General features: G+C 45.5%; 1 protein-coding gene across 6 annotated transcripts in view; it reads right to left on the reverse strand.

Annotated features, from left to right (window-relative positions):
- Window positions 1-12,865, reverse strand: part of FAM184A (family with sequence similarity 184 member A) — a 327,003-nt gene that overhangs the window by 180,422 nt on the left and 133,716 nt on the right. For all 6 annotated transcript variants that reach the window (XM_089652182.1, XM_089652183.1, XM_089652184.1 and 3 more), the window contains one exon: window positions 1,010-1,145. In XM_089652182.1, coding sequence (XP_089508308.1) covers window positions 1,010-1,145 — 136 coding nt within the window. The remainder of the gene's footprint in view (window positions 1-1,009; window positions 1,146-12,865) is intronic.

Below are 12,865 nucleotides of genomic sequence, written 5' to 3' on the forward strand. Positions count from 1 at the left end.
CAATGACCGTGAGATTACTGTGCTTGATTGGCCAGCAAACTCACCTGACCTGAACCCCATAGAGAATCTATGGGGCATTGCCAAGAGAAAGATGAGAGACATGAGACCGAACAATGCAGAAGAGCTGAAGGCCGCCATTGAAGCATCCTGGTCTTCCATAACAGCTCAGCAGTGCCACAGGCTGATAGCTTCCATGCCACGCCGCATTGAGGCAGTAATTGCTGCAAAAGGGGCCCAAACCAAGTACTGAGTACATATGCATGCTTATACTTTTCAGAGGTCTGATATTGTTCTATGTACAATCCTTGTTTTATTGATTGCATGTAATATTCTAATTTTCTGAGATTGTGGATTTGGGGTTTTCATGAGCTGTAAGCCATAATCATCACACTTATGACAAATCACGGCTTGAACTATCTTGCTTTGCATGTAATGAGTCTATCTCATATATTAGTTTTACCTTTTAAGTTGCATTACTGAAATAAATGAACTTTTGCACGATATTCTAATATTTCGAGTTTCGCCTGTATATGCCCCCATACTGGCATTAAGCAAGCTAGGCAAGTCTATAATTTTGCACCACACACAGCGGCAATGACATCATAATTGAAAACATAGTAGAAAAAAAAATTGTACGGCTTTCATGTGTGATCATTAGTGTTAATTATTATTATTATTATTATTATACAGTATTTACAAAGCGCCAATAGTTCGCTCAGCGCTGTACATTACAAAGGGGGACAGAACATGTGACAGAACAATACCAATACAATGCAAAACATGAGGGGATCGAGGGACTGCTCTTTCGAGCTTACAATCTAGGAGAATTAAGAGCGTTGTGTGGATTTTCTGTGTGGCTTTACTTTATGAATGCATGAAAGGTAAACTGGAATTTGCAGACTTTCTTTGTTGAGTTTCCATCATGTACAGTATATCCAGCATATATATATATATATATATATATATATATATATATATATATATATATATATATATATAAACCACCTACTGGCTTTTAGCACAAGTTCTGTAGCCTGCTGCTGTAGACGTTCCCGAGCAGCTGCTAACTCGCTTTCCATCTCTTTGTGTTTGCTTAGTAAGGACATCTCCTCCTGCTTCACAGTTTCCAGCTGTTTGTGCAGGACCTAAGGGAACATGCAAAATTTATTAAATATACACGACAATAAAATCATGATGGAAGAGCTCTGCAATCCTACATCTCTTATCATAAACTCTATCATAAAGTGGCAGTGACACCATTTATCACTCAGCAAATAAACCTAAAAATAAACATGCTCCAGCTGCATAAATCTGTCAGACCTGCCACCAAATACAATTCTAAAAGTTAACTTCCATTTCAGCTTGTTTCTCTGTGTTCCTTCCAAATATTATGTAAATATAGTAAATCGGTCTGATTTCTGGAAGAGGCCGATATGCCCAAAGGCATAGAGATTTTGGTTTGTTATAATGTGTAAACACCTGTTCAGTTGTATTCACTTCACAATACTTCAAAATCAATACATTTCTTTCTTGAGATAGTACAGCTCTTGCTGTACTCCCAACCCACTCTGGATATGAGAGCTGTGGGTTTCAAAGACTGCAGCTTCAGTGTATTTTTGTCCAGAACTCTCCTAGGCTATTCACAAAATGCCTTGTGTTTTTAACTTCTGTAGAAAACAGTAGCTTATTCCTTAGTGTTACTTCACATTATTTCATGTCTGCCCTCCTGCTGTTCCAATGTTAATAGCTTCACTATCATGTTGGTGTTTACATGCTCCAGCGCTCCCAACATGAGATAAGACAGGCTAGGTGCTTACATTAAATTAAATCAAACACAGGCTACAATGTTCTATTGATGCAACAATAAACAGATTTTTTAACGTACCTCAAAATCTTTCTCTTTAAGTCCACTGAGGGACACAGGAATTCAGAAATCATGAAACAGTTGGGTTATATGCTGCTGCCTGCACAGAGGTTTACACATTGGCAAACAGAAAAAAACCTTGAAGGGAAGCCCCCATATAACCCCGTCTCTAACTATCATGCCTCAGGATTGTGAGAAAGCAGTACATAAGGCCAATTAACACAGAGGTGTGGGACCTGTGTCCATCAATAGACTTCAAGATAATTTTAGGGTAAATACAAAAATTCTTTTTTCTTTATCATCCATTGATGGATACAGAAATTTGTGATTTCTGAAACAGTTGGACAGGTAGGCAACGGCCAGTGAAGAATTACAGATAGGACTATCTGAAGTAGCCAGAAGGCCCAATGGCAGAATCTGAACCAGAAGAACTGAAATCCTAGTGGGGATATCACAGTGTCAAGCTGATGCTCAAACCAGTACAAGAATCGCTGCAAAAGCTGTGAGCCAAGAAACACCAACAGGAGGAGTAATATACCTATTCTGATGTGAATGTACAATATATATGTAAAGCACTGCGTAAATTGACGGCGCTATATAGGTACCTGAAATAAATATTCTAAAGTAGAGAACACACCAATAACAAGAATGGTCAACAAAGAGAATGCTCAAAGGTTTCCCAGCCTCATAACAGTCTCTAAGCAAACATTGGACAACAGATCCACAAGGTAAGTCCAACTGGTCTAAGTGAATAAATGTATCAACATATATATATGATGGAGTAGACATAAAGACATGCGCTGTGGAGCGCTGTATCTGATGGAGAAGATAACGTCTAGATTTTGACATTTAAAGTGCAGAAGTGACACAAATATAATAAATAGATTCAAAGTCCAATAAACATCAGAAAGTGAATTCCGTGACTCCAGTGGCTGGAAAACGAATGTATATTTCACTAACCAGAAAGCGCAATAAATCGCACATTTGAGTAAATCAAACCACTCCTGGTCATCTGGATCCGAAAAGGTACTTTAAATAAAAATACTGCACTATTACAGATCTCTTCTCTGGCTCATTTGTCACAAGCCCCTTAAGGTGGATTCCTATTTTTCCCAACCAATACCTATGACTGGTCCCCAAACTACTGGATGGGTGTTTTCCTGGAGCCTGGAGAGTAACAGTCAGCTGATTACCTGTTGTGCTGATGTGTGCCATTTGATGCTCTGAGTTACCTTTTAGGATCCAGATGACCAGGAGTAGTTTGATTTACTCAAATGCGCGATTTATTGCGCTTTCTGTTTAGTGCAATATACATTCGTTTTCCAGCCACTGGAGTCACGGAATTCACTTTCTGATGTTTATTGGACTTTGAATCTATTTATTATATTTGTGTCACTTCTGCACTTTAAACGCCAAAATCTAGGCGTTATCTTCACCATCAGATACAGCTCTCCACAGTGCATGTCTTTATGTCTATTACATCATACATATATGTTGATACATTTATTCATTTACTCATCATTTGTATAGCACTGCATTTTGCGAATATTGATTTATTGGAAGGATTTGAGGTTTTACCTTTATGCTAGCTGCTTACCCCTTTGACCTAGTGCTCGTTTAACCTTCATTATTTTACCAACTGGTCTAAGGATGACAAAGGGCCTAAGCCTTAATCTTCCGACCCCAAGAAATGGGGAAGAAAGATTTCAAGAAGGACTGGCGAAACCTGTCAGGATGGCATTATCTCGAGTCCTCCTTGGTGATGATCGACCGATGGCTACAATAATCCTGATAAGTATATGGTTACATTGACATATGGACTATATAATTTCAGTGCTCATAGTGATTCTTCAAGATCTAATGGCTTTTGCCTGACTTATATGGACTTTGTACCTTTATGGATATTTTGATCTCAATAGGACTGATATGGAAGGATATACCCAGCTATTTGATAATATTTGGTGCCCACTAATAAGTATATAAGGGAAGTGAAGAATTTAACCAAATGGATCCTGCCCTGGACTGCACTCCCAGATGGGTATGAGAGGGAGGTGAAGATATTTTGCAGCATATCATTATTACTGGAAACCTTTTCTCCTCTGGATCGCATCCCTATAAGGAACACGAGAGGGAGGTGAAGATATGTACATATAATCTCCCCCCCCCCTTTGGATTTACTTTATGTCTGGAACTTTATTGTGGACACTACCATCCATTGAGATCATTGAGAAATAGTTGTGGTGCAAGAAGGAGGTGGATCTATCTACATGTATAATGGAATACAACATTTTCTTTTGGACAGTATAATATATCCTATATAGAAAATGTCTCTCCCATTCAATACATCTGTGGTGACTATTCTCCGGATAATACCTATTTATCACCAGTCGTTCCAGCATAAACATCTATTGGAACATTCAACCTAATATTGATTGACTCTATACTAGTTTGTATATGTTGAGCAGTGAATTTTTTAATTTATATGGTCAAAAAATATATGAAGTATCAGGAGGTATCTTTACATGCACCTTAGTGGCCCAGGGAGATGTTTTTATTGTGTGTATGTATTATTTTGCCTGATTAAAGGTGTTAATATTTGATGCCCTGGTCATGTATTTATATTTAATTTAGATACAATTTTTTATCAAAACCCACCATTATCTGGTTGAGCCCACAACTGGTTGTGTTGCATTTGATGATATACAGTTGTGTTCAAAATAATAGCAGTCAGACATCACTAACCTGATCAATCACTGTTTTTGGTAGAAATGATATTTCTACATGGCAAATAATTTACTAGCAGGTGTAGTAGAGTAATAGAAATCCAACAGACCCAACAGTCATGACATGCATGCTGCTGATTCTGTGTAATTGAATCACTAATTGAAAGGGGCATGTTCAAAATAATAGCAGTGTGGAGTTCTATTAGTGAGGTCATTCATTCTTTGAAAAACAGGTGGCAATTATTGCCCTTATTTGAGGAAGGAAGGCAGCAAATGTTGTACATTCTGGTTACAGTGCATTTCTCTTTGAAATTCTGAGGAAAATGGGTAGTTCCAGACATTGTTCAGAAGAACAGCATACCTTGATTAAAAAGTTGATTGGAGAGGAGGAAACATATAAAGAAGTGCAGAAAATGATAGGCTGCTCAGCTAAAATGATCGCAAATGCTTTAAAATGGCAACCAAAACCTGAAAGACGTGGAAGAAAGCGAAAAACTACCATTCAAATGGATAGAAGAACAGCCAATATGGCAAGGACTCAGCCAACAATCAGCTCCAGGAAGATCAAAGAAGGTCTAAAGTTACCTGTGAGTACTGTTACAATTAGAAGACGCCTATGTGAAGCCAAGCTATCTGCAAGAATCCCCCGCAAAGTCCCACTGTTGAAAAAAAGACATGTGCTGAAGAGGTTATAATCTGCCAAAGAGCACATTGACTGGCCTAAAGAGAAATGGCGCAACATTTTGTGGACTGATGAAAGTAAGATTGTTCTTTTTGGGTCTAGTGGCTGGAGACAGTTTGTCAGACGACCCCCAAACACTGAATTCAAGCCACAGTACACTGTGAAGACAGTGAAGCATGGTTGCGCAAGCATCATGATATGGAGATGTTTCTCATACTACGGTGTTGGGCCTATTTATCGCATACCAGGGATCATGGATCAGTTTGAATACATCAGAATACTTGAAGAGGTCATGCTGCCTTATGCTGAAGAGGAAATGCCCTTGAAATGGGTGTTCCAACAAGACAACGACCCCAAACACACCAGTAAACGTACAACATCTTGGTTCCAGACCAAGATTGACGTTATGGAGTGGCCAGCCCAATCCCCGGATCTTAATCCAATAGAAAACTTGTGGGGTGTAAGGGACCGCCCGGCGACACCACTAGCACTCCACTAATCAGGCGTCCCCAGCGCACGGAGTCTAAGTCCCAGAGTACTTGTTCACCAGGGCCCCTGATGGTGGGGATGGACTTGGAGTACCCCGGGACCAGGTCGTGCTTACTGAGGATACCCGTCAGTGGTAGGGGTGTTCGCCAGGGGCTCCCACGGGATAGAGCCTGATATGAGGAGGTCTGGAGACCCCGCTGAGAGGGATGGATGGATGGCTGAGCAAGTGCAGAGTCAGGAAAGCCGGGTCGGTAACGGGGAGGACAGTACGGTACAAGGCAGCGGGCAGAGAATAGTCGGGTCACACGCCAGGTCATCAACAGTAGGTCAGATCCAATAGGGGACATACGGAAGAGAGGTCAGGCAAAGCAAGGGTCTGGGCAGGAGAATTCAGCAGTGGTCAGGTACAATCCGGGTCAGCAACTTACAGGTACAGGTTCAGGTTCAGGATACAGGATGCAGGGCAAGGACAAGACCAGAAGGCACCGAATGACAGCTCAGGGCCGTTTAAATATCGCGCCCTGCGCTGCCATTGGTGCCCAGCGGGCGGCCGCGGCTCCTACTGTGCATGCGCGAACTCGCGCGCTGCGGCCGGCCCGGACCTAGAGCTCACGTCCCTGCACAGGGCGGCATACTGCGCCTGCACCGGGACCATCGCGGCGGGGATCGAGGGGATCCCTGACATTGCCCCCCCCCTACGGGCAACCTCTGGATGCCCACCCAATCTCTCCACCACGGGTGGTCACGAAGAAACCTCCGGACAAGTCTGGGTGCATGGACATTATGGGCTGGTTCCCAAGAATTGTCCTCGGGGCCATAGCCCTTCCATTTTATAAGAAATTGGGTCTGGCCCCCCCTTCTTCGGCACTTCAGGATCGTTTCCACCTCATATTCTTCTTGTCCCTCCACCGTTATGGCCTCCAGAGGTCTGGATTCTCGTTCTGGGAAGGCATCCAGGATCACAGGTTTAAGTAAGGACACGTGGAAAACAGGATGAATTTTGAATGTTTCAGGAAGGATAAGTTCATATGTTACCTCGTTGATCATTCGCTTCACACAAAAAGGCCCCACGAATTTAGGTCCCAATTTCTTCGAGGGACAAAGCATTCTTAAGTTGGTTGTTGCCAACCATACCTTATCCCCAGGCTTCAGCACCAGATTCCCCCTTCGTTTCTTGTTATATGCATTCTTGTTGTCCTCCTGGGCCCGAGCGATGGCTTCCTGTAGTACTATGTTGTTCGAGGAGAAGAAGTTTAATGCGTCTTGTGTTGCCGGAACTGGGCATTCAGAGACCAAATCAGGAAGAAAGACAGGGTGAAATCCGTAGTTAGAGAAGAACGGAGATTGCCCTGTTGCTGAATGGCTTGCGTTGTTATATGCAAATTCCGCTAAAGGTAAAAGTGGTAACCAATTATCCTGAAGGAAGGACGTGTAGCAACGCAAGTATTGTTCTAGGGTCTGGTTGGTCCTCTCGGTCTGTCCGTTGGTCTGAGGGTGGAAAGCAGAGGAGAGGGATAACTTGATATCCAGGGCTTTGCACAGGGCCCTCCAAAATCTAGATGTGAATTGGACCCCACGATCCGAGACAATGTCCTCCGGGACTCCATGTAATCTTACGATTTCCTGGATGAATATTCGCGCAGTCTCGGACGCAGACGGAGTCTTCCTTAATGGTACAAAGTGAGCCATTTTCGATAATCGATCGATGACCACGAAGATCGCGGTGTGTTCTTGGGACAGTGGGAGCTCGACTATAAAGTCCATCGCGATCCTTTGCCACGGTCGTTCAGGAATCGGCAAAGGACACAGCAGTCCCCAAGCCTTGTTCCTCGATGGCTTGTTTTTCTGGCAGATGGTACAGGATCTTACATAGAGTTTACAATCCTTGGCCATACTTGGCCACCAAAAAGAGCGTTGGAGAAGCTCCAGGGTCTTGGCTGGGCCAAAGTGTCCCGCCATCGGGTGGTCATGGCAATGTCCCAGGACAAGGGTCCGGACCTCTTCAGGGACCATGACCAACCCATCCTTCCATAGGAGTCCCCCCTTGTTCTGGAGGGACACACCAACTGGGACTGACGCGGCCGTGGATGCCTCCAATAGCTTGGACCGAAGGTCCGTCTGGAGCGCCAAGAAATTTCCTGAAGACAGAATCGTATCAGGTACCGGATCTTCTTTGGAGTCTTCAAACATGCGAGATAGTGCATCGGGTTTCGTATTTTTAGATCCGGGCCTATACGTGATGTGAAAAATGAACCTGGAGAAGAACAATGCCCATCTTGCCTGCCGTGGGCGTAAGCGTTTGGCGGTCCTCAGGTACTCGAGATTTTTGTGATCTGTGAAGATCAAGATGGGGTGCAAGGCATCTTCTAGCAGGTACCTCCATTCTTCGAGTGCTGTTTTGATGGCCAACAACTCCCGATCGCCGATATCGTAATTCTTCTCGGCTGGGGTAAGTTTCCTTGAGAAGAACGCTACGGGATGGAGCAATTCTTTGGTGCCCTTTCGCTGGGACAGGATGGACCCCACCGCATTCTTTGATGCGTCTACTTCCAAGATGTATGGCAGGGCAGCGTCCGGGTGGCCCAGAATGGGTGCCGAGGTAAAGACCTTCTTCAAGGCCTCAAAGGCTTCCTGAGCCTCCGGCGTCCATCTGAACCGGGTTCCAAGCTTGGTCAACTGAGTTATGGGGGAGACCAGACCCGAGAAGTTCTTAATGAACTTCCGGTAGAAATTTGGAAAACCGATAAACCGCTGGACGCCTTTTTTGTCCGCGGGTACCGGCCACTCCAAAATTGCAGAGACTTTCTGAGGGTCCATTGCGACCCCCGCGATGGAGATAATCAACCCCAGGAACGTAATGCTAGGTTGCTCAAAGCAACACTTATCTGCCTTGGCGAATAACCCATGCTGACATAACCGCCCCAACACCCTTGCCACATGTATCCTGTGATCCTTCAGGGAGGATGAGAAAATCAGTATATCGTCTAGGTAAACGATAACAAAAATGTCCAGGTAATCCCTAAAAATATCGTTTACAAAATGCTGAAATGTGGCTGGTGCATTGCACAGGCCAAATGGCATGACCAGGTATTCAAAGTGCCCAAACCGGGTACGGAACGCAGTTTTCCACTCGTCCCCCTCCCTTATGCAAACTAGGTTGTACGCCCCCCTTAGATCAAGTTTAGTAAAAATGACCGCAGCCTTCAGGCTCTGAAATAACTCTGGCACCAATGGTAATGGGTAATGATTTTTAATCGTGACCCTGTTCAGCTCCCGGTAGTCAATACATGGTCTCAGAGATTTGTCTTTTTTTTCCACGAAGAAGATCCCCGCCCCTGCTGGTGAAGTGGAGGGACGGATGAACCCCTTCTGGAGACTGTCCTCTATATATTCCTTCAGGGCCCCCAATTCAAGTTCAGATAGGGGAAAAATTCGCCCAAAAGGGATCTCAGAGCCGGGTAACAGGTCGATGGGACAGTCATACGGGCGGTGGGGGGGCAGGGTATCTGCTCCCCGTTTACTGAACACGTCCAGGAATTCATGATATGCTGTGGGAATAACCTGTTTCAGATCAGAATCCCCCTCGGAGCATAGGAGGACCTGGGGGCCTGCCGGGCCTGAAGTGCGACAGTGTTCCTGACAGTATGGGGAAGGGAACAAGATTGACCCGGTTTCCCAGTCAATTTGGGGGTTATGGGCCCGTAACCAAGGGAGCCCCAAAATGACTGGGAAAAGAGGTGACGCAATGGCATCCAGGCGGAGGAATTCCTGGTGTTGGTTGGCAATGGTAGTGGCAATGGGGGGAGTTTCCTGATTAACTACTCCTGATTTTATCTGGGAACCATCGGCCAAAAATATGTTAAAACCCCTCTTTCTGGGTTGGAGGGGAATTTTCTGCTGACGAGCAAAGTTTAAATCCAGAAAACAACTGCATGCCCCCGAATCAATTATGGCTGTCACTTCCACGGTCCTTTTGGGAAGCTGAAAGGAGAGGGGCACAACTAAGTATTGGGAAGGACTGACATTGCCAATAGACAAAGAAGAAAAAGAGGTACACTTACTCATTTTCTGAGGGCAGGATCGTACCATATGACCGGCTTCCCCACAGTAGAGGCAGAGGTTCTGAGAGCGTCTCCGCTGGTGTTCTTCTGGCGATAATTTGGGCCGAGCCAGGCCTAGTTGCATGGGTTCTGGAACATCTTCTGGAAGTGGATTCTGGATACTTGGTCTGGGTGGTTGGCTGGGGCCTAGGAATGGACCCCAGTTGTTTCCACGACCCTGGCCGGACCTCTCAAACCTGCATTCCCGCAGTCGTCGGTCAATCTTTATTGTCAGGGCAATTAGGTCCTCTAATAACTCGGGAGCCTCTACCCGGGCCAGCTCATCCTTTAGGGGTTCTGATAGCCCCATGCGGAACTGGTGCAGCAAGGCAAACTCGTTCCAGCGAGTGTCCCCCATCCAGCGCCTAAATTCTGAGGCGTATTCCTCTGCCGCCCGACGGCCCTGTCGGAGTGTGTATAAGATTGCTTCGGCAGAAGCAGCCCGTTGCGGGTCATCATATAGGATGGTCATCGCCTCAAAGAAGTCCTTGACTGTTCCTAGGTGTGGGTCATTGTTTCCCCTTAGCCGATGGGCCCAATCTTGGGGTTCGCCCTGCAACAGTGAGATTATAAATCCCACCTTCACTGATTCAGTCAAAAAGGTACGGGGTTGAAGTTCAAAAAATAGGAGACAGGACTCACGGAATGACCTGAAGCGTGTGCGGTCCCCATGGAAACGCTCCGGTAAGGGTACCCGGGGTTCCGCCATAGGTAGCGGGGCGGAGGCCCCTGATGCTGGCTCAAGAGCAGCCGGGGGTGCAGAAACCGGGGCCTGTGGGGCTGGGTCAGATAGGGAGCAGGTCTGGAAGCGGTTTTCCAGCTGCATACATTTATCCTGCAGGGCTGCTACGGCCTGCGTCAGGTTAGATAGATGCCTGCAAATTTCTTCCAGCGGGGAGGGCCCTCCTCTAGGCTCAGTCATGGCCTTCTGGTACTGTAAGGGACCGCCCGGCGACACCACTAGCACTCCACTAATCAGGCGTCCCCAGCGCACGGAGTCTAAGTCCCAGAGTACTTGTTCACCAGGGCCCCTGATGGTGGGGATGGACTTGGAGTACCCCGGGACCAGGTCGTGCTTACTGAGGATACCCATCAGTGGTAGGGGTGTTCGCCAGGGGCTCCCACGGGAGAGAGCCTGATATGAGGAGGTCTGGAGACCCCGCTGAGAGGGATGGATGGCTGAGCAAGTGCAGAGTCAGGCAAGCCGGGTCGGTAACGGGGAGGACAGTACGGTACAAGGCAGCGGGCAGAGAATAGTCGGGTCACACGCCAGGTCATCAACAGTAGGTCAGATCCAATAGGGGACATACGGAAGAGAGGTCAGGCAAAGCAAGGGTCTGGGCAGGAGAATTCAGCAGTGGTCAGGTACAATCCGGGTCAGCAACTTACAGGTACAGCCCGGACCTAGAGCTCGCGTCCCTGCACAGGGCGACATACTGCGCCTGCGCCGGGACCATCGCGGCGGGGATCGAGGGGATCCCTGACATGGGGTGACATCAAAAATGCAGTTTCTGAGGCAAAACCAAGAAATAGAGAAGAACTGTGGAATGTAGTCCAATCATCCTGGGCTGGAATACCTGTTCAGAGGTGCCAGAAGTTGGTTGACTCCATGCAACACAGATGTACAGCAATTCTCAGAAACAGTGCTTATACAACTAAATATTAATTAAGTGATTCAAAGGAAAGCAAAATCTTCAAACATTTTTCAGTTTATATAGTGAATGTTTGAGTTTGTAAAGAAGAATACAAACACTGCTATTGTTTTGAACAGTCTAATATTCACTTTTCTTCAAATTTGTTAGAGGAACAACACAAATTTGATATATTTGATATATTTTTCTTCATGTTTTGATTTGAAATAGAATGTGTAGTGCTCCCAATGCATTTGTGTGTATGGAAATAAAAGCTATTAGAAGGATTTTGAACTTTATTCACTTTTTTCAACACACTGCTATTATTTTGAACACAACTGTATGTATTTGACCAGGGGATCCCAGAGTACAAAGAATTCTCTTAGTGTACCTTGAGATTGAAAATTGTTATGGTTCGATGTCTAGGATTGCCTAGGATTGCCCATCCTGTCTTGCATGTGATAATCAAGCTGCAGAACTTTCTAGCATAATACCCCAAGAGTATAGTCAAATACCTAAGGAGTTGGCTCAATGGAACCACCTTAAGGCAGACAGACAAACAAGTGGGAAAAAACAGAAGTACCTCCAACAAAAATAGACAGGAGACAACCACCACATACTGGTGCAACAACACAGAAAAAAACTGACTTGTTAACAAGAACATGCCGCAGTAGCACAAGAACGTAACAGAAAGCCCCCTGCAGGGCCTGTTTACCTGATACATGACATGAGAATACAAGTCCTACAATTCGCAATGATTCAGCAGAGTGACCACAGCCATGGAATGAGGGGGAGGAACCGTAGCCAGAGAGCTAAGACTGATCAATTGAAAAATGACGGTAGCAGCAATTCGAAGAACTTTCCATAGAAGCTGTGAATCAGTCATAGAAGGAGAACCTAACTCCCAATAATTCAAACCCACAAGGAACCCGACACATGCAAGTGCCTGCAGTAGGGCTGCAGCATGAGCTGTCTACTGGCAATCCAATGAAACACAAAGCCCTTCAGTGATGGTGTCTTCCTGCCTATAGAAGATAAAGCACATCCAAGTGCACATATTTTGGTCCCTATACGAATGGAGAGGCCCAGAAGGCAAAAACAGTGCCTCTAAAGGTAACTGGTTGACAGTAACCTCCTCAATGTTGTCCAACATAGGGACCAGGTTACTTGGCGTGTCAAAGGAGAGTAATTAAGCCTTCTCACAGCACCATTGTGGTAATGTTCAACATAGTTCAGATCAAGGGACCTACTCACCCCGGAAAAAGCAGACACTGACTGCTCTGGGACCTGGACTCAGTTCCCAGACAGGAGGATAGTCTTCAGACAGGAGTCTTCCCACAATGGGGGAGAAGGAACCACCCCACAGACCCTAAGAG

The sequence above is a fragment of the Staurois parvus genome, unplaced genomic scaffold, assembly GCF_062004578.1.
Source record: "Staurois parvus isolate SC_StPar_1 unplaced genomic scaffold, SC_StPar_1.0 ptg000672l, whole genome shotgun sequence".
NCBI classification, from domain to species: domain Eukaryota; kingdom Metazoa; phylum Chordata; class Amphibia; order Anura; family Ranidae; genus Staurois; species Staurois parvus.